General features: G+C 42.1%; 4 protein-coding genes across 4 annotated transcripts; 2 read left to right on the top strand and 2 right to left on the bottom strand.

The window, feature by feature from the left end:
* Positions 1-2,478: 2,478 nt before the first annotated feature.
* LOC104424580 (pathogenesis-related thaumatin-like protein 3.5) lies at positions 2,479-4,129 on the top strand. Its single transcript, XM_039305558.1, is given in 5 exon segments — positions 2,479-2,659; positions 2,765-3,007; positions 3,010-3,117; positions 3,233-3,497; positions 3,600-4,129. Coding segments are annotated over 5 exon segments (819 nt in total). The 5' UTR covers positions 2,479-2,628; the 3' UTR covers positions 3,772-4,129.
* A 61-nt stretch (positions 4,130-4,190) lies between these two features.
* On the bottom strand, positions 4,191-9,361 carry LOC104427035 (DNA-binding protein BIN4). The gene is made up of 13 exons (XM_018865763.2): positions 9,027-9,361; positions 8,211-8,295; positions 7,588-7,864; positions 7,355-7,404; positions 6,680-6,935; positions 6,478-6,539; positions 6,343-6,396; positions 5,761-5,878; positions 5,355-5,401; positions 5,139-5,165; positions 4,822-4,897; positions 4,589-4,728; positions 4,191-4,506 (listed from the first exon to the last, which is right to left on the bottom strand). The coding sequence occupies exons 1-13, from the start codon at positions 9,359-9,361 to the stop codon at positions 4,402-4,404; spliced, it is 1,632 nt and encodes a 543-aa protein (XP_018721308.2). The 3' UTR covers positions 4,191-4,401.
* A 1,100-nt stretch (positions 9,362-10,461) lies between these two features.
* LOC104424581 (chloroplastic import inner membrane translocase subunit HP30-2) lies at positions 10,462-13,971 on the top strand. Its single transcript, XM_010037038.3, has 6 exons — positions 10,462-10,864; positions 11,394-11,509; positions 12,418-12,544; positions 12,831-12,979; positions 13,116-13,178; positions 13,259-13,971. Exons 1-6 carry the CDS (start codon positions 10,577-10,579, stop codon positions 13,290-13,292), a joined length of 777 nt encoding a protein of 258 aa, XP_010035340.2. The 5' UTR covers positions 10,462-10,576; the 3' UTR covers positions 13,293-13,971.
* Positions 13,972-19,437: 5,466 nt separating this feature from the next.
* On the bottom strand, positions 19,438-20,180 carry LOC104424582 (protein RESPONSE TO LOW SULFUR 3). Its single transcript, XM_010037039.3, has one exon. The coding sequence runs from the start codon at positions 20,070-20,072 to the stop codon at positions 19,737-19,739; it is 336 nt and encodes a 111-aa protein (XP_010035341.1). The 5' UTR covers positions 20,073-20,180; the 3' UTR covers positions 19,438-19,736.
* Between the last annotated feature and the right edge of the window lie 134 nt (positions 20,181-20,314).

Genomic DNA, 20,314 nt, shown 5'->3' on the forward strand with positions numbered 1-20,314 from the left:
CCGCAGCAGTTTGGTTTGCACTGGGGTCTTTGCTCAACCAAGCTTCGGCTGACCCTGGAAAATGAACTGTGAAAGTCAACCAAGCGCAATTTGTTCTGTGTTACGAAAACAACCACCCCCATACCCCCAAAACGAAAAACAATCCCAAGCAAAATCATGTATCAGTTCTCTGTTCAATCTGTATTTGTTCTTAAAACTATCTGGTCTGATGTATGCAGGGCAAGATGGGATGGCTTTCTGTGGTAGTTCTAGCCTTTCAGTTTATGCAATACAAAGACAGGCTGTTATTATGTTACTTATTTTTCTTGTCTCTGGTCTTTCTTCACAGTTGCTTGTTGAATTAAGGAAGCGACAGGCCCAAGATGGGATTGCTTTCTGCAGTTTTTTAAGCCTTTCAACTTATTCAATACAAAGAGAGGCAATTATTATTGTCACTTCTTTGTCTTGTCTCTGGTCTTTCTTCATGGTTGCTTGTTGAATTATGAAGTGACGACGTATTTGCAATTTTGCATGTACCAACAGGTGCTCTGCTGGTGTGAAAGACTTGGTTAGTATTTATGATGGTGGGTAACACGGGTTTTCTTGATTTGAAAGATGGTTGGGAAGATGGTTGAAACTGGTGCATTGTTGTGGTGGTGGTTGATTTTTTAGTCATTAGGAATGACTAAACATTATGGCAGTGTTGCCTGATCTATGACATAAAAATAGTGACCGTATATCTGGAGCTAGGCTCTTTTTCTTTTTAGGAATAAATGCAATAAAAGTTCTACAATTTATCAAGAAAATGCAATCAAATCTTGAAATTTGCAAAAACTGAAATCAAAATCTTAAAATTTGTCAAATTGGTTCAATTGAATCATAAAGTTAATATTATTTAATGAAAAATGTTGACGTGACTTAAACATGGTATTTCAAATGAATTTTTATTTTTGGCATGACATTTTTAAATCAAATTTTATTTCCAACAGGGCTTTTAAAATTATTATTCTTCTTCTTAAAAAAAATAGATTTAAAAACTAAAAAGGAAAAACTAAAGTTTATTTAAAAAAACAAAACTGTTAAAAAAATGGCATCGATGGGAGCTTTTGCCATAATTGCCATTGTTGGAGGGGCCAACATTGGCCATTGACCCTAGGCGATGGTGGCCGGCCCTCGCGTGACCAAGGTGAGGCCTCACCGGCCCCAGGCGAGAGCAACGACCCTTGTTAGGTTGAGCGAGGATGCCTAGATTTGGGCATGTTGGCCCTCACAGGGGCAGCGACCATCGCCTGCCCTGCCTTCGGCGAGACCTTGTTGGCTCTCACAGGAGGCCGGCCCTTGCTTAGGGATAGCGAGGCTTGCCTAGATCTAATGAGCCTTGCTAGCCTTGAGCCAAGGCAGACAAGGCCTCACCCATGGTAGGCAATGGTTGTCGACCTCCTGTGAGAGTCAGCATGCCCAGATATGGGTGCCTACTCTCACCTAAGGCGAGGGTCAACCACCCATACCTAGGGCGGCGACTATCACTAGCCCTTCTAGTGATGGGTGGCGGTGATGGATGCGCTCACTGGTGCCATTTTTTTTTGATATTTTTGAATAGTTTTGTCTTTTAAGATAAATTTCAGCTTTTTTTTTTTAGTTTTTAAATCTAACTTTTTAAAGATTTTGAATAAAAATAGTGAAAAAAAGACACGTGAAAAATAAAAACATTTGAAATGTCACGTCCGCATCATATTGGTATTTTCCGTTAGTAAGTCTAATGGTATTAACTTTAGGACTAAATTGAACCGGAAAATTAAGTTTTAATACTCAATTACACTTTTTAAACAAATTTTAAGATTTATATTTTATTCTTTTTATTAGAAAGTGCTCATCCATGTACTAATTAGTTGAACAGCCCAGTGAGATGGGACTCTGTTATTCTCAGAATCTGTAAAATTTTGGGAACTTCTGTGATATTGCAACCGCCGGATGGTATCTGTTTAGACAATTTCTGGGTTGGCAACATAACATTCAGGGTCATTTCCGTGTTCTAACCTTCTGCCAATTTGATTGAGTGGTTGATGCTTTTTCAGGCGATGGATGGTAGATTGAAGTAGGGGACTCCTGAAACAAATAGGTAGCTTTAGCAGGAGAAAACATTCCGATTCGTTCCAAAATCAATCTTAAGATCCAAGCGTACATACTTTTGTTAAGCTCAAATGTATCTTCGTGAAGGCAGAAATTCACTTTAGTACAGAATAATGTTCGCTGCCGAGAAAGAATATGAATCGCCTTTTTAAAATGAAATCTTACTTACAGTAGCATCTAATCAATCCAGCTGATTCGTTACTTGGGGATTCGAAGATGATTCCAAAGGAGGGAGAGAATGTTACATGACATACGTCCCCATCCTACGCAAAAGCCGAAGGAAGGAATTGCTTCTTCATGAGACCTATCAGGCTAGAAGAAAATGCTAAACCCAATAGGGTCATATTGCGGCTGAGAAATTCATGGAAGCAACGTAATCCTATGTACACAATTTTCCCTCGTACTTCCAAGAATCTTAGAAACTGCCATATCTAGGGGCTTGCTAAAGCCTCATCAACCAATCAGCCAAACCCACCCTTTCAAGAAAATCTCTTGAAAGTTAAGAAATTAGCAAGTACAATGCAAACAAAGTCATCCGACCTCTCGAAAGGTCTCTTCCTTGTCTTCTTCTGTTTCCTCTTTCCTCGCTCCAACTCTTGCACATTCACTGTAACAAACAACTGCCCCCAAACCATATGGCCCGGGACCCTCGCAGGATCCGGGACACCGCAACTTCCGACGACTGGGTTCAGGCTAGACCCTGGCCAAAGCATCCGGATCCCATCGGTTCCGGGATGGTCCGGGAGGATCTGGGCAAGGACCGGTTGCACATTTGACGAGTTGGGTGCAGGGACATGCCAAACCGGAGATTGCGGGGGAAGGTTGCAGTGCGACGGTAGTGGCGCAGCACCTCCAGCTTCGCTATTCGAGATCACGCTTGGTTTAGGCAATGACAAGGACTTTATGACGTAAGCATAGTCGACGGCTATAATTTGCCCCTTCTTGCGGTGCCACAAGCAGTATACGGCTCATGTAATGCCACAGGCTGCGCTTCAGATATAAACATGGGTAAGTTTATCTATGATGGTGCGCTTCATTTGGCTCGAACGAAGGATAAGATGTTTGGTTGCTTCGCTCTGGAATGAGTGCGTTGAGAAAAAACGAAAATTTGATTTGGCAACAGGTTGTCCGAAAGAGCTTCAGGTAGTTGGCGGCGACGGAGGAGACGGGGTAGTCGCATGCAAGAGCGCGTGCGGGGCATTCGGGCTAGATGAGTATTGCTGCAGCGGGCAATTCGCTAACCCGACGACCTGTCGCCCCTCCTTCTATTCAGGCATCTTCAAGAGAGCTTGCCCGAGGGCCTATAGCTACGCTTTTGATGATGGCACGAGTACCTTCACCTGCAAGGCTTATAACTACGCGATCACTTTCTGCCCCAATTCCAATGGGTACGTTTCTCTGTAAAACCTCTTCATTCAGTCTGCAATTTTGCTTTCAAACTCTTTACTCAAGTTCCGCCTTACAACAGATCCTCGACGTGGACGCTGCAGGGTAAAGAGACCTGATAGCGCGGCGACACCCCCAGCAGTAGAAAGCGCTAAAAGTGGCAAGACTGTGGCTATGACTTCCAGCTCTAGCATCCTCCTGCCATTCGCAATATTGATTTTCTTCCCAATTCTCGTTCAACTTTATCTGAATCTACCTGATCAGAGTATAGTCTAGATGATCATAGCATAGCATACCTGCCGAGAACTTTTATAGCAGGGACAATAACCGAATTGGTGAACAAACCGATTATACACCAAATAGTGGGAAGAGAGGTAATAAAGAAACATTTCGACAAGAAAATAGGGATTGCAGAAGAAAGTGTTTACTGCAGGGGACCAGGATAGCCTATTCTGTAGGCAGAAAAGAAGAAAAGATCTCCACAGTCCATTATTTGTAAAGCATATTGCCATAAGCCCTCGTGCCAATTCTTCACTATTACAGCTTTTAATTAGAACACGGAAGCTTAGACAAGCTATGTAAAGCTTCTTGTGGAGTATTTGGCACGTATATTACAAAAACAAGTTCCTCCTATCATTCCGGATTTGTCATTCAGTTGAAATCCATGGGACTTGTCCGGGACAAAATTATGGAAATAAGAAATTTAAATTGACCGGATTGACACTTAGAAAAGAATCAGAGAAACTACAACTTTCCGGTATAAAGGCTCTTGCTGTTCTGCGAGGCAACCTCTTTTACAAGATTCAATGCAATCTTAGTTTCTGTCACTATGTTAAACTACGTGTCCAAGATTTTCAGCTGTCTAATAATCTATTGAGGTAAAAATGTTATAACTCTATGTAGGTTTCATTTCTTGCCTGCGCCTTTCTTGGAAACTTGACTCTTCTTCCGAGCTTTCTTGGCAGGCTGTGGCTTGCTCCCCATAGTTTTACCTTTCTTCCGAGGCAATCCCTATAACCACGCTTACTGATTATAAACACAGACAATAACAAATCTTCAAAGATAACTCAGTTTGAATGCAGAAAATTCATACTGATGTTTTCTCAGATTTCCTTTTGGCCTTCCCAATGGTCTCTCCTTCTGCGACATCTTTTTGATCAATTTGATAGGCAGTGGCTTTTGATACCTTATCAGGCTCCTCATCCGAATCAAATGAGAAGCCATCAAGTGTTCCTATTCAAGTTACAGAGTACATGTTGATCAGACGTTAAGTGAACATCACACAGAGAACATAACATTTTGCAATATAACATGAAGAAACCTGACCTTCAACCATGGTTTCAGCTTCGCTGATGTTGGACTGTGCACTCAGCTGAACAAAGTCATCCATAATTGCTTCTATCTGTCGAAAAAGCAGGGTCTCAGCAAGGTATATCTTGTGTTGCACTGCAACTCATCATGCAACACCTATAACATAGTAAATATGACAAGAAGCATATCTATGAATGAGATGGAAGAGTTTTCTTCCAGAGAAAGAGATTTTATGATGCAAAGAACCTGATTGTTAAGGGTAATAATTAACAAGAAACAAAACCCGACAAAATTTGAAATGCTAGACAAACCGAAACAGAGACCAACCATACCTTTGCCTCCGACTGACCAAAGCTAACCTAAAAGAAGAAAACATAAAAGATGTCACATCAAAGCAACAAAAAGAATTTGAAGAATACACAATCTATTCATGAACATGACCAGCTTTTCATGTCAGTGTGCCATGTGCCTGTGTGTCCATGCGTGTGGAAAGGGGAAACAGAGAGAGAGAGAGAGAGAGAGAGAGAGAGAGAGATTTTAAGACTTACAACACAAAATGTCCTGCAAGGAACTATGGTTGTTTTGTATATGGTTCCTGACACAAACCCATCATCTCTAAGTCAAAGTATACAATTAAGATGCTCAAGAAACACGATTGTGGTACAGAACTACTCAAGAAAATGGACCAAAACCCAAGACAGACATGAATGCCACTAGACAGAATGCCTGACAAGGAAACCAGCAGAAGGATATATTTACAATTACTGGGGGAACGTAACTTTTCAGATTAGAGCTACCTTAGTGCACAACTTAGTCAGTAATAGCAAAAACTTCTCAAGACAAGTCAAAATAATATAAGCTTGCAAGGGAGGCCCAGCAACTCTACAGATGAACCAGATGGGTCACTCAGATATCTATAAACCGCAGAACTAGGGTCAAGGTGTTGGTATGTACCTTTCAAATCTAAGAACATGTCTTGATTTCCAGATGGAGTATCTGAAATTACTACTCGACCCACGGAGCCCATATCACCACTCAAATCTATGGAATCCCCTTCACATTCAACAAGTGCCTGCACCGGCCAAAAGGGTTTTTTCTCAATTTAATTTGTTCTATTTCCTGTACTCTGTAACCTAATATGATAAATCAATTCCAAAAGTCATGTCAGAGGAAAGAATGCAACCTCAGGTAATCCTTGGCCAAAAACAATGTGCTAAATTCTTTACCAAAAAAAAAAAAAAAAAAACAATGTGCTAAATTATGCACAAGATTTGAGAAGTAGGAGGTGACTTCAAAGCATAAATTTGTGATTTTACTCAAGAAACTAAATCAAAGGACAAGAAGTGGGTAGACTACTTCCGCTCCCTGCATGAAAAATCTCTGCATTGTAGTTTTCTAACAAATCCAAACTGAGAGATGTTCTTGAAGTGGATTTTACACTGCTCAGCATTGTTTTGGTCCAGGACTACTGTACAATATGCATTCCCAGACTGAAAGACAAGAAAAAGTTGATAAACATAAAGCTTTTTCCTCCACCTTGCAACGTTGAACCTTCTCCGAAAGCACCAGAGGCAATCTTGAAGAGCCCGCCTGAAAAAATAACTATCAAGTCAATGAATTGATTTAAGATTAGACAGAGTATCAACTTAAAGTGTTAGCAAGCCTTCTCACATGCAGTTCTCTATGCTTCTCAGATGTTTCTTCCTCTGCAACTTCAACATCTCTTCCATCCCCTGCACAAATTTTAAATTTGTATATATATTTCGACCCCTGTACATGCAAGTGTGGAATAGAAAGAGGGTAGATTGATAATGCTCCCCAAAGCTTTTCATAGCTCCCATCCACGTTTATACATTTTTATATTATATGTTACCTGTTTTATTCTCCGTATCCAGTGTATCCTCCAACTTCAGCTGTTTTCTCAAACCTTTTCCTTTTAAAGCCTTTTTTGATGGAGACTTTTCATTAGCATCAGTAAGAGATGCCTCTTTTTCCTGTTCTTCCTCTTGGAAACTAGATGCTTTTAGCTCATGAAGTTCTTCATGATTTGCAATACCTTCTTTTCTATCGTGATTGGCAGGAGATGACTCCGAATCCGATGACAATGTCAAAATTGAATGACTCGGTGCCTACTCAACCAAAAGGTGAGCTTATAAGCAACACAAAATTGGTTCAAGAATGAATTTACTCGAAAAGACTAACTCAGTTCATCCAAAAAATAGAGCCATATTGTGATGGTTTTGAGCAAACACCTAAGTAAACATGACTGGGTTTAAGGTAACAGATTCCATCCATTAAGTTTTATCTCTCATGTGCAAACGTTAAAAACCACAGAACTCATAAATAACTTCAGGGCATTCCTGGAAGGGAATTTTCTGTATTATTAGTTGTCAAAGATATTATTCTCAACACTCCAAGCTCTACTATTTCTCATTTAACTTGAAAAAATATCATCTGAAAAAGATGTCCTCATCTCCAAACAATTCCTTTAATTAATACTAAGATCAGTGCAAGCATCACTGAAGATTTCTATGTGAATGCTCCTTACCTGTTTTTTAGCCGATACTTTATCCCTAACCTTCCCAAGTCTCTGATCTCCTGTAAAGAAGTTGCCAGCCATAAAAATTGGATACAAATACTGTTGACAAAATTTAGATTTCTATTTAAGTGACAAAATTGGATTTAAACTCCAGATGGAACCACAAATTAATCTTGATATCCAAAGTTTTAATAATTTTTATAGCAAGCCCTTAAATAATCATGTCTTGCTCTCCACATTACCTTCACTTCTCTTTCGATTAGTTGATTTCTTAGTTTTGGAGAATCCTGGCTCGTCTACTCCAAGTCTTTGTTCAGGAGACTCCTCTTTTAGAATCTTCTCAGCTGAATGTGCACCAGTCTCTTTTACAGATAAATCTTGAGATTTGCTCTTACTCGAGACTTCAATGAACTTACGTAAAGGCAGTTTATCAGTATCAACATCATCCTCCTTTTTAGGACTGTCATTTTGAGAATAATCAGAATCAGAGGACAGTGAGACAGTTGAATTTGGAGGCGCCTGTGAAGAAAAGAAAATCCTAATTATAAGCATACAGTTAAGACAAGAGCAGAAATAAGTCTAATAATGCCATCTTGATAAGAATCAAAGTGAGGAAATCACTCAAAACATTGTAACACATTGGTCAATACATATGAAACAAGTCTCAGCTCTGATGTTTTAAGGAGACAGAAGATTGCTGATGCTCAAATCATTTTGACCTAAAGAAAAAGGAGAAGTGACTCTGTAATCTCTTGACTAACATAAGGTGAATACAATATTTGATCAACATAAAAATTTAAACAAATATGACAGAGAACCATAAAATTCTTATGAAAATAATATTGGAATCATTCCTAGAGGGCACCTTGAAAGCGCGGAGCCAGTCGGGTGAATTCTCCCTTGAGCTGCTCATCTGGACATCGAGCTCCTGGAAACCAATGCTATGCTCTCTAATCGAACAATCAATCTAATTCAACATTAACACAAAGAAAGCTCATTCTCCTCCTAGAAAATTACAATACATCAAAAGCAGAGTTATAAGTCCTGAAAGTAATCAGCATACATGGACGCGCACGCACGGCAAGCGCAAATGTCTACATTGGCATTAATTATGTTGGAAAGACCCAGCGACTCTCAAATGCATATAAACAAACAGGTGATGCACAAAATGAGCTGATCACACTTCCGCATGGAAATTCAATCTAAGGATGGAGGGAAGGGGGTGAGGGCATCTTCGAAACATTGAACTGAATTCGCCAACATTATCCAATTCCGAAAGACCAGCAAGGCTAATTCACACGAACACAGCCTATACTTACCGATAGCGCAACCGGGCATCCCCCACTTCTCAAAGTATGCGCACGGAAACTTTAATTCGAAAATGCACCCGTAATGCGACGAACATGCACGCAGAAACTCTAAAGCGACAAATGCCCCAATCCAGACTCCAGAAAATGAAGGACGCCGCGCAATTTCGCCGAATCTCGGGAGGCGTTGGTGCGATTAGCCGTTTCAGTCGACAAGTCCCATAAAATCAGCTTAAGACTAGCTGCAGAGAACAAGGAGACGTGTCCCCGGAGTTCTCATCGAGCGCCGACGGGAGAAACGACGTCCGTCAGGAAACGAAATTCAAAAAAGCCCTAAGCTAATGCCGTTACACCAGCTGGAATTTTACACTTACCGAGAGGAATTCGAGGAAGCCGAGGCCAGCAGAGAAGCGAGCCCGACGAGGAAGACGGAGTCGAAGCTCGTGCTGGAGAGAGGGAGGAGCGCGGCGGCGGGTCGAGTGGATGCGGCGAGAGCGGGAGATTCCGGCGAGGGGAAGAAGGCGGGAGTTTTGGAGGAGGAGGAGGAGGAGATGGGGAATCGGGTTTTGGGTTCGGGTTTGAGTTTGGGCGTGTTTGGTTGCGGGAACTCTGTGTCCTGATTTTTACTCCGGTTATAATCCTCTCTCCACCGAACCAAACATCTCCTAAACAAAGGAGAGAAAAAGTAGAGAAAAGCACCAGAGACCATTTGGGCCGAGGACCTGTTCGTTTGTGCTTTTTGGAAAGCTGAAAAGCCTTTCCTTTATTCCGTTCAAAATTTAAAATACTAAAATTTTAGTAAACTATTTAAAAAAAAAACTTTATGTGAATCTACAATTTTAAAAGTTCCGGGTGCTTCGGGTTGAGCAAAAGTTAAAGTGATCTTTGAGGTAAAATATAGATGAAGCAAATAATCATAAATAAAAATTTATCTAGGTAAGCACTTAAAAAATATGTAGGTAGACTAATGAATACATTTTAGGATTGGTCACTTTTGATGTATTATATGGCCAAACGAATAGTTTCATTTCAATTTGTTAGGTGAATTGTCATGTAAATGCTTACAATATGAATCGGTTAATGTAGGATGGAAACATTAAAAAATTCAGGTGACCCCACGTAAAAAATTTAGATGAGGCAAATTATCATAAGTAAAAAATGTATCTAGACAAGCACTTAAAAAAAAAACAAGTAGGTAGGCTGATGAAAACATTTTAGGATTGGTCACTTTTGGTGTATTATATATCAAAACAAATAGATCCGCTATTGTCGTATAAGTTTTTACAATATGAATTGATTGATGTTGGATGGAAACATTAAAAAATTCGGGTGAGCCCACATGAAACTTGATTATAATTTAACATCCCACGCTACGCTCATGAGGCCTTGATCTCAACAAGGATCGCCACCTCTTGCCAAACACGGTGGGCCAATATCGAGGGGAACGTTTCAATCATAGCCCTTGCCTCGCTTCAAGGGTGAGTATTGGACGATTATCAACTTCAAGGGTGAGTATTGGACGATTATCAACGGGATGTCACTTCAAGCCATTATTTTGGATCTAGGTGATATCAATATTTACTGCTATATTAGCTTTTCATGCGTATTTTACCCAAAAGACTCATAATAATTGTATTTGAAAGTATTTTAGATATTTAGCAGGGCATTAACAAAAAACCATAATATATATTCCGTTAAAATATTTCTTACATAAAATAATTTCTGTAGACGCACGCGCATCGAGCAGGTACGAAGGTGGGCAGCAGTTGAGCGGAAATTACGAAAATGCACCCGAGCTGCTTCTTGTTGCTGCCTATCCACAATTCCACGCCCCACCTAAAACCCCTGCAGCCTCCTCCGCCTTCCTCCGCCGCTAACGCCGACGCCGGAAATCGCTCTCCGCCCCCGCCGCCGACCTCGAGAGATGGAGCAAGGCAAGCGCGGGATCGTCGTCTCCAAGCTCCTGCCCCCTAACAACCCCATCGAGCAGCTCCAGTCCCGGTTCAAGGAGATCGAGGCCGGCTTCAAGGACTGGCTCTCCAAGCAGTCCCTCCCCGTCGAGGCCGCCGTCGTCACCGCCACCGGCGCCACCCAGGGCGCCGCCATCGGTGCCATCATGGGCACCCTCACCAACGACGTCTCCGCCTCCCTCGGCCCTCCCCCCGGGGCCAACCTCAACCCCCAGGCCATGGCCTCGCTCAAGCAAGCTCAGGTCAGTTCGGTTTTTCCGATTTTCCTACTGATTCCTTGTCCGTTCTCTGATTAGTTCATGTCAAATCCTTAAGCCATGTTTTGGTATTGACGTGGAGGTTGGGGAAGTCTGAATTGTAGCTTGTATTGCAATTGAATTTTGGAACCTTGCTTGAGAACCTGGTGAGAAAATGAGCGGTGATAATTGCTATATGTCCTGCTGGAGTAAGTGCGGCTATACTGAACCAAGTTACCAAATCGAAGGATGATAATGCGATTATCGCTCGAATGTTGACTGCTGTGAGTTTTGTCATCAGTTTCAATGTCGCCGGTGAATGAAGTGTCTATTGAGTCAGTCGAGCTCTTGAGATGCTCTGTTTTGTCTGAAAGAGCGAGTGTTGAGGTACTCTAGATATTGAGAATCTATGGAGGGAGTTGGTGAAGTACTTTCAATATCAGCGTCAACTGCTGTAAAGTAGAGCAAGTTCCATTAGTTTGTCCGGAAGGACAGAGAACAGTGGAACGTGACAAATGGGTTTTCTTTTCTACAGGCTCTATCCGGTGGTCCCTTGATACAAGCTCGCAATTTTGCTGTCATGACGGGTGTCAATGCTGGCATCTCCTGTGTGATGAAGAGGTTGAGGGGGAAGGAAGATGTCCAGTCCAGGTGATTTTTGTTGATAATTTGCCTCCTCTCATATCATTTTCATCTCACGATACAAAAAAATTATAAAATTAATTGCAAAAGACAATTGGGGAACCTAGTGTGGCGAGTTATATGAGGAGACACTGATTTGGCTTGCAAACCTATTTGATGAAGTATTACTAAGCTCAACCTTGATTCAATTTGATAATTAAGCTTCTTGAACTCGTGAACAATCAAGTCATGCTCAAGGAGTGAGGATTTAGAAGTGAATCCAAGTAGCTCAGCAAGTTCGCACTTATATCATGGATATTTTTAATGCATTTGCAAACATTATATCTTCTTATTGCAAGACAGGAAAATTGAAATGAGTACATTTAATTCTACTTCTTTATCTTGTAATTTGAGCTGTTCAAAATCTACTTAGGTTGGATTTATGGTGTTTAATAGTAATGGGAGTCAAAACTCATAATAGTATCAGATTGATGCCTAACTAAAGAATCTATACATGCTGTATGAAAAATCAATAATTTCGGTGGGGTCAATTGGCCCCTTCTCTCACATACAGGCATGGTCCTTGTCTCCATGTTAGCTACTTCTAATGTCTGATTCTGAATTTTTTTGTCCAGGTACTTAGTTACTTAAAAATTTCTCCTCTATAAATTTAGTGTAGTATAAAGTATTTGAAGAGTGCAGCTGCAACTTGAGGTGCTTTTTAGTTCTGTTTAAATGATTTGTGCTCATCGTAGGACTTGATGAAGTAAACCCTAAAAGCTGGTTTTGTGTTGCCCTAAGAGATTTGAAAGTATTATTCTGGATCTCAGCTTTTGTCTTACTTTGGACATTATTGACCATTGATAGCGGGAGCTGGATTTCTGTGTGTTTGTGATTTTCTCTTTGCTCTTACTTGAACTATTGTATTGTCACTGCAGTATGGCAGCAGCTTTTGGTTCTGGAGCCATGTTCTCTTTGGTCAGTGGCATGGGTGGCCCAAATCAGGCGGCAAATGCAGTTACTTCGGGGTTTTTCTTTGCACTTGTTCAGGGTGGTCTTTTCAAGGTGAAGATCCAATATTTGGAACCTGGAATTCTGAATAGTATATCAGCATTGTTACTCTATATATGGTTTATGACAATTTGTTGCAGCTTTTCAAGCATAATGTCAGTCGATATGGATATCCTAAGGGGGTCCCTTTGTATGGATACATTGGCCTATGTATTATTTGGAAATAGCCTAATGGGTTTTTGAGTTTTGGCCCTTTGATGATGATTATGAGTCATTTTGATGGATCTAATAACATTTAGAGGTGCGAGCTAAACAGATCAAATTTTGGTGGCTTGTGCAGCTAGGGCAGAAATTCTCTCAGCCTCCTGTCGAAGATGTCTACTACTCTCAAACAAGAAGCATATTGTCGAACCTTGGTCTTCAGAATTATGAGAAAAACTTCAAGAAAGGCCTTCTAACAGATACAACATTGCCTCTACTCACTGATAGGCAAGTCGTTTTTTTTCTCTTATTTCTTTTGCTGCATTCAATTCAGGATCGTTTTGTGATGCATATTTGTGTTGAATGCTTTCATTATCGATGTTGGCTATCTTTGGCCTTTTATTGATCTTTTTGTGTATTGCAGTGCTCTAAGAGATGTGAACATTCCTCCAGGACCGAGGCTGCTCATTCTCGATCACATTCAGAGGTCTGAATCAACATAAATGCATAATATGACTAACTATTTTATTTATCAACCAATTGATTTGGATGTATTTTGTGGTACAGAGATCCTCAGCTGAAAGGTGCAAGGAAGCTGTAGACTCCATTTGCCACCAAACTGATTGGCATTTTGAAAGATTCTAAAGTAAGAAGAACTTAATTCATTTTATTTTGGACCATCTACTTTCTCCAGGGGTGTCGTATAAGCAAAGTCATGGTTGAGGGCTATGAACTTTGATGGCCGTACCTCTAGTGGGGAAGGAACCTTTATCTGGGTGATCTGAAAGGGGTCTAGTACTTCTCAGATACTTTGCCTTCTTCTTTTGATATTTTAGTTAGACAGTACTTCAGCAAGAGTACAAGGTATAAACTAGGGAACAATGAGAAAGGGAAGCCCATGCTGTCATCGGAGACTTCTTGGTTTAAAGGTGCATCTCATTAGATGTTGAAGAGTGATTCCTAGAGCTAGTTCTCCTGAGATTAATTTTGCTTCATTAGGTTGTTAGACATCGGGGCATGAAGCATTTGGCTTCTATCTAATTGCAAGCTGCTTCGGTAGAGGCAGCTTTTCTTTGTACTGTTTACACTCGAAATGGCTGGAGGATGGTTTCTTTTCAGATATCTCGAGTGACCTTTTTTTTGGTGTCGGCCAGCACATTGGAAACTTTGGTCAGCTCATTTCTACTTAAACTTTACGACTAAGGTAGAAAGAAATCATGTAGGCTTTCTGCTTCCATAGGCTTTTGAATAATCTTTCATATGAAGATATCTTTCATTTATTATCTATAATGCGATGGTTTTGCCCACTGTAATGCCAAAAACCATGTTTTAGACTGTTTGCTTTGCGATGGTTACCATGAAAGCTTCGTAGTTTGGCCCAAGCCAACGGGGAAAAGAAAATTCCAATCATCTTTGTCAATAACCAACGTGGAAATGTTTTACCTTTTCTGCTTGAGAGGCATCGAAATGGCTTTACTTAGAGAGACGTGTTTCCTTAAAGCTTTGGAAAATTCCTTGTCTCTATTGAAAATGGTAACACGATGCTATAGCAATCTCATAAATTTGTGTCATAAAGGGGGGAAAAACGTTTTTGGGATGTCAATATACACAAATGTTGAATTAAGAAAATTGCAATCTTGAAATTTCGCTGTGATTGATGGTTCATACTAATTCGAGGACTATATCATGTGATTTCATTGCACAATTGGACCCTGTTCTACTGTGATGTGCTTCAAAGGGCTTTAAGCCACATTCCAGTTTTCCTTTAAAAAAACTAAACATAATTTTAGTTCATCAAAATTACGGAAAAATCTAGGTTAATTTGAGTGTTGATATATATATTGTTTTAGGAATTTTTCACGCGTTTAACATAAAAATAAAACTCAAAATCCAAAAGTCAAAGCAGATACCTATACCTTTTATCTCTAGGAGACAATGTCATAAGTTCAGGATATAACTCGTACTAATCTGCGTTAAATTAGCCAATGAATTCAACGTGCTTGTCGGCTTACTATTTTGTCTCAGAAGACCAAAGTATTCAACGCGGTGATTAATTTCAAAGTTTCAAGAGCTATCTCTCTTTGCTTGCTTCTCCTTTGTTGTCTTTTCTTTTGGGTTGACATTTTGCTCACCAAAGAGTTATCCGAGGCGATCGACTTGACCAGTCTTTCATAACATTGCGTCCATGCCTGTTGCGAAATATTTTAACTTGAATCACAGTTGTTCAACAATACCTGTGGTCGGCGCTCCAAAGATTCGATCGGCAAACTTCGAGATCGGCAAACTTGTAATGTCGTCTCGTCATGGTGTCGTAGGTCTTGGAATTCATTTGCTCATAGCTCAATACATGCATTATTCCCGGAAGCGATATCATGGAACACTAGCTCCTACCATTAGGCGTCGGCCATCGAGGTTCCGGTTTCGTCATTAATTAATTAGGCTTTCTTTCTCAAAACCTAGCTATGCTGTAAGCAAGACGAGAGGATGTCGACCCATCGCCAAAGTCGCGGGGCTACCCCAATAAATGGCAATCCTCACAATGTGCTTTTCGAGGAGGGGGCTCGGATCATCTGATAGCTATTATTTTTTCTCCATCTTTCTGATTAGGAAATTCTTGCCGTACCAAATGGAAAGGTCCAATCTTTCTTGCTTTTCTTCATCAGATTGCGAAAGGGGCATCACCATCCTGATGAAGCAACTGCCAATTTGACAAAGTGCGCATTGCTTTGATTTCGTAGTTATGGGCCCTTTTGATACGTGCAGATCCACATCTCTAATGAGAAATTCAATTGATCGTCCCGCTCGTGAGCACCAGTTCATCTCCTAGTCCTCTGGCCGGACATAGGCTTACCGCCTATCATCCTCTCCTCTTTCCCTTTTTCTCTTACTTGCTTCTGTTTCGTATATGAAAGATAGGTGCTATGCTTGGCTAGCTTTCATTCCTCATATCTTAACCAATCGGATGCGGGGCCAAATGCTGCGAAAATTGGAAATTTTCAAGAAATTACTCTAATCACGGGCTTTGCTGTTGAAGGTTGGCCGTGTCAGGTTCTTTACTTTTTATTTTTCGCTGTTCAGATGTTTTTTATACCCTGTAATCGAATAATAATTGAATGAACAAAATGGGAATAATCTCTCTCCTTGAAGGAAAAAGTCATTCTCATCACGTTCGCACTTTTGGTAGAGAAGGACTTGTTTTTGCCCTCTTGTCGTTTATTTTAGCCCGGGACCAAATGTTATCCTTGAATTCTGGTTAGGGAACAACCTGGGTGTCATTTTCCATCGAAAAGAGGCAGTGTGGGAAGGCTGCAAGTCCCCGCAACTTACTTCTTCAAAATGGAGGGTTTGAGTTAGTTCTCTCCCTTTCCTCCCTTTTTGTTGACTGATCCAATTCTCTGTTTTCTTTCTTTCTTTCTTTCCTCCCATTTGGGGATCATTTCTCTTATGATATTATCTAGGTTTAGAAGCTTCTCTTTCCCATTTCAGTGAGGTTTCTATCCATTCAACAAGAGATCGGAGAAGATTTGTGAAGGTTTTGCTCTCACTGTCAAATGTGTGCTCAATCAACTATTTTACTTTGAATGGCATGATAGTGTTGAGAATGTTGAACTTAGGTATCATTGAAAGGCAAAGTTGTATTAATAGATGAAGTTCTTAGTGTGTGTTCATTATTGAATATGGATTCAATAATCACTTGCCAATTTTGGTTTAAAGAAGTTATAGATCTACTCTCTAAGCATTTAACCCTAACTTTATTCTGATGATTAATCTTGTTATTTGAAACTTGTTTTGCTTTGAAACTATCTGAAATTTGTTTTGGTTTGTCTGCAGTGGTTCTTTTTCTTTTTTTTTCTTTGAAAGGAATGAGATGTTACTTTTGACCCAAAAAAAAAAATGCATCTCATAGACTCACCTTCTCTAGAGAGGGAGAGGATGGAGAAACTCTTGCCCATAGACCCAATGCAACTACGGTCGTTGATCACGCGAGGCCCACGTGAATTACGGCTAGATCGATCAGGTTGATAGAGATCACGGTCGAGGAAGAGGAGGCTTACATGATTGACGGCTCAATGGATTCGGTTGATGCACACCAAGACCCTGGCGAGACGTTACCATGGAAGAGGGGCCGGCGTGATCTAAATGCGAGAAATTCTTTCTTTTATGTCCTAATGATCACTAAGTTTTTAAATTTTTCCGCTAATCTTCACAAGATGACCAGAAAAAAGAAGATGAAGATTCCATGGAGGAGACCGAAATCCCATCAAACTACACAGACGCTCAGATCTCCTCCTCTTCCTCCTTGTCTGACGATCCCAAACCTGACCATATTTACTGACTTTATACGACAACAAGGGCAAGAAGCCACTCCTACAACCGTAGAAAGCAGGGGAAAAAACACCGGAAAAAAAAAAAGAAGGAACGGAAGAACGATATGTTCACAGTATGGATGTTTTGTCAAGCGCCGGCTTGATCTTTGTTGGCGGGGATGGAGATGGAGGCGGCCTCGAGGAGCCGGTGGGCCTGTGACAGCTTCTCCATCAGGAGCACCACCTGCGCTCGGTTCTCGCGTGCCTGCATGACGGCCTCTGCCTCCAGCTCCCCGAGCTGCGAGCAGAGCCGCTCCTCCGCCTCCTCCGCCACCCTCAGCCGCTCCGCCATCCTCCGCAGCTCGTCCTGCGCTCTCTCCTGTCTCTCTCGGCTCTCCCGCAGCTCCCTCTCAAGCTCCTCGTTCCTCCTCATCAGCGCATTCTCTGGCTCAGTGCGGCTCGGCGTGGCGGCCATGGCTGGAGCCATGGGCGACCGAAGATCCTTGGACCTCAGCCTGAGTAGAGTATAGAGACAAAGAATTTGGTGGTTGAATGGTGCAACGGAAGGCTGCAAGAACGGCGGTTTATATACAGAGAAGTCCTAGGATGCGATGCATGATTTGTACAATATTAGGAAAATTTCAACCTGCGAAGCGTGTAAACGAGAAATGGAGGAATCAACGTGCTTGCCGCCTTACAATTTAGTCTCAGAAGACCAAAATATTCCACGAGGTGGTTAATTTCAAAGTTTTCAAGAGCTATTTCTCTTCCCTTACTTTTTCTTCGTTTTCATTCTTTCGGGTAGACATTTGCTCACCAATGAGTGATCGGAAGCAATCGACTTGACCAGTCTCTCATAACATTGCGTTCACATCCGTTGCGAAACATTAGATTTGAATCATAACTGTTCAATGCCACCTGTGGTCAGCGGTCCAAAGGTTCGAGATCGACAAACTTGTAATGTTGTCTCGTTGGGGTGTAGGAGGTCTAAGATTCATTTGCTTACAGCTCAATACATGCATTATTCCCAGAAGCGATATCATGGAACCCTAGCTCATACCACTAGGCGTCAGCTGTCGAGGTAACGCCGTTAATTGGCTTGTCTTTCTTTTCAAAACCTAAGCATACTGTATGTAATACAAGAGGACATCGACCCGTCGTCATGGTCACGGGGCTACCCAATAAACCTCAATTGTCACCTTGTGCTTTTCGAAGAGGGGACTCGGACCGTCGTCATCTATTGTCTTTTTCTCCATCTTTCTGATTAGGAAATTCTTGGCGTCCCAAATGGGAAGTCCAATCTTTCTTGCTTTCCTTCGCCAGATTGTCAAAGGAGGGGGCATCACCATCCTGATGAAGCAACTGCCATTTTGACGAAGTGCGCATTGCTTTGATTTCGTTGCCATGGGTCCTCAATACGTGTAGATCCATCTCTAATGAGAAACAATTTTCAATTGATAGTCCTCCTCGTGTGCAACATAGTTCATCTCCCAGGTCTCTGTCCGAAATAGGTTTGCCGCCTAGCATCCTCTTCCCTTTCTCTTTTCCCTAACTTTCTTTTATTCCGTATTTTATAAAAGATGGGTGCTATATGCTTGGCTGGCTTTCATTCCTCATTTAAACCTATCGGAGGGAATTCGCAAGAATTTACTTCAATCACGGCTTTGCCATTAAAGTTCAGCCTTATCGAGCAAGAATCGAATCTAGTTCTCCACACTTTATTTTTCGCCTTTCAGATGCTTTTTTATACACTGTAGTAATTGGGATTAATCTCTCTCGTTAAGAGGAAAGGAGCCAGTCTCATCTCATTGACATCGCACTTTTGGTAGAGTAGGAATTTTTTATTTATTTTTTCGCTTGTCTTTTATTTTGGCCTGGGACCAAATGCGATCCTTGGATTGTGGTTAGGAAGCGACCTGGGTGTCGTTTTCCATGGAAAAGAAGATAGTGTGGGAAAGCTACAAGTTGCCCCTCACCCCTTATTTCCTCTGCGGTTTTATGGTAAGAGCGTGCGTCATGATGAAACGATACCTTTCTTTTTGCAGGGTATCGATCGACGTGGAGAGGTTGCGTGCCTCGCGTTCTTGGTTAACCTTTTGTGGGATTTGTGGTAATTTTATAAACCTTAGGTGCGTGTAAATCTGGCCAATACATCCCGTAGCTCATAGGATGGAGAAACTCTCCACCAATCGATCCGATGCAACCGGGGTCATCGATCAGGACACGTCCACGTGAATCACGGCCAGATCGATCCGGTCGGTCGATGTGGGGATTGCGGTCGAGGAAGAGTGGGGCCCACATGATCGACAGCTCGACGGAGTTCTTTCTTTTTTTGTCCTAACGAACGCTCAACGAAGAAGTGATTTCTTCTCGAGTTGTCCTCACTTACTAAACACGAAAGATGCAGCGACTGGGAAACTAACCCAAGGTAAAAGAAAATGAACGGAAAAGAGAACTTGCACTGCTTACAATTGTCACTAGGTCAAATCTTTCTACAAATCTTCACAAAACGACCCAACAACAAGAAGAAGATCAAGATTTCATGGAGGAGAGCCGAAACCCCATCAAGCCACACAGACACTCAAGATCTCCTCCTCGCAGGACGATCCCACACCCGACCATATTTACTGACTTCATACAACAAAAAAACAGCAAGAAGCCACTGCCGACAACCTTCGAGAGCAGGCGAAATAAGGGAACAGGAGAGGGATGTGCATGTTCAGGGCATGCATGTTCTGTCAAGCGCAGGCCTGATCTTTGGCGGCGGCGGCGGGGAGGGAGATGGAGGCGGCCTGGAGGAGGCGGTGGGCCTGCGACAGCTGCTCCATCAGGAGCACCATCCGGGCCCGGTCCTCCCGCGCCTGCACGACGGCCTCCGCCTCCAGCTCCCCGAGCTGCGAGCAGAGCCGCTCCTCCGCCTCCTCCGCCACCCTCAGCCGCTCCGCCGTCCTCCGCAGCTCGTCCCGCGCCCGCTCCTCCCGCGCCCGGCTCTCCCGCAGCTCCCTCTCCAGCTCCTCGTTCTTCCTCATCAGCGCCTTCTCCGGCTCGGCGCGGGTCGGCGCGGCTGGTGCCATGGTTGGGCGGCCCAAGATCCTTGGAGCTCGGCGCGAGCCGAGTGTGCTCGAGAGAGAGAGAGAGAGAGAGAGGGAGAGAGAGATTGGTGGCTGGGTGCAATGAAGGGCTGCGAGAAGGGCGGTTAAATAAAGAAGGGTCTTGGAATTTCCGGTGCGCGTGTGCATGTCCAGGTTCAATGAATCTAACGGCCTTGCGTTTTTCTTGATTATATATATATTTTTTTGGGCAGGATATTCATTTT

Source organism: Eucalyptus grandis, chromosome 11 (genome assembly GCF_016545825.1).
Source record: "Eucalyptus grandis isolate ANBG69807.140 chromosome 11, ASM1654582v1, whole genome shotgun sequence".
Taxonomy (NCBI): Eukaryota; Viridiplantae; Streptophyta; class Magnoliopsida; order Myrtales; family Myrtaceae; genus Eucalyptus; species Eucalyptus grandis.

Coding starts and splice junctions, on each gene's coding strand:
- LOC104427035 (XM_018865763.2), bottom strand. CDS start 9,361: ATGGTCTCTGGTGCTTTTCTCTACTTTTTCTCTCCTTTGTTTAGGAGA. Junction 7,405..7,587: donor TAATCGAAAGAGAAGTGAAG/GTAATGTGGAGA, acceptor ACTTCTTTACAG/GAGATCAGAGACTTGGGAAG. Junction 5,166..5,354: donor CTTGCAGGACATTTTGTGTT/GTAAGTCTTAAA, acceptor TTCTTCTTTTAG/GTTAGCTTTGGTCAGTCGGA.
- LOC104424581 (XM_010037038.3), top strand. CDS start 10,577: ATGGAGCAAGGCAAGCGCGGGATCGTCGTCTCCAAGCTCCTGCCCCCT. Junction 10,865..11,393: donor CCTCGCTCAAGCAAGCTCAG/GTCAGTTCGGTT, acceptor TCTTTTCTACAG/GCTCTATCCGGTGGTCCCTT. Junction 12,980..13,115: donor TTGCCTCTACTCACTGATAG/GCAAGTCGTTTT, acceptor TGTGTATTGCAG/TGCTCTAAGAGATGTGAACA.
- LOC104424582 (XM_010037039.3), bottom strand. CDS start 20,072: ATGGCACCAGCCGCGCCGACCCGCGCCGAGCCGGAGAAGGCGCTGATG.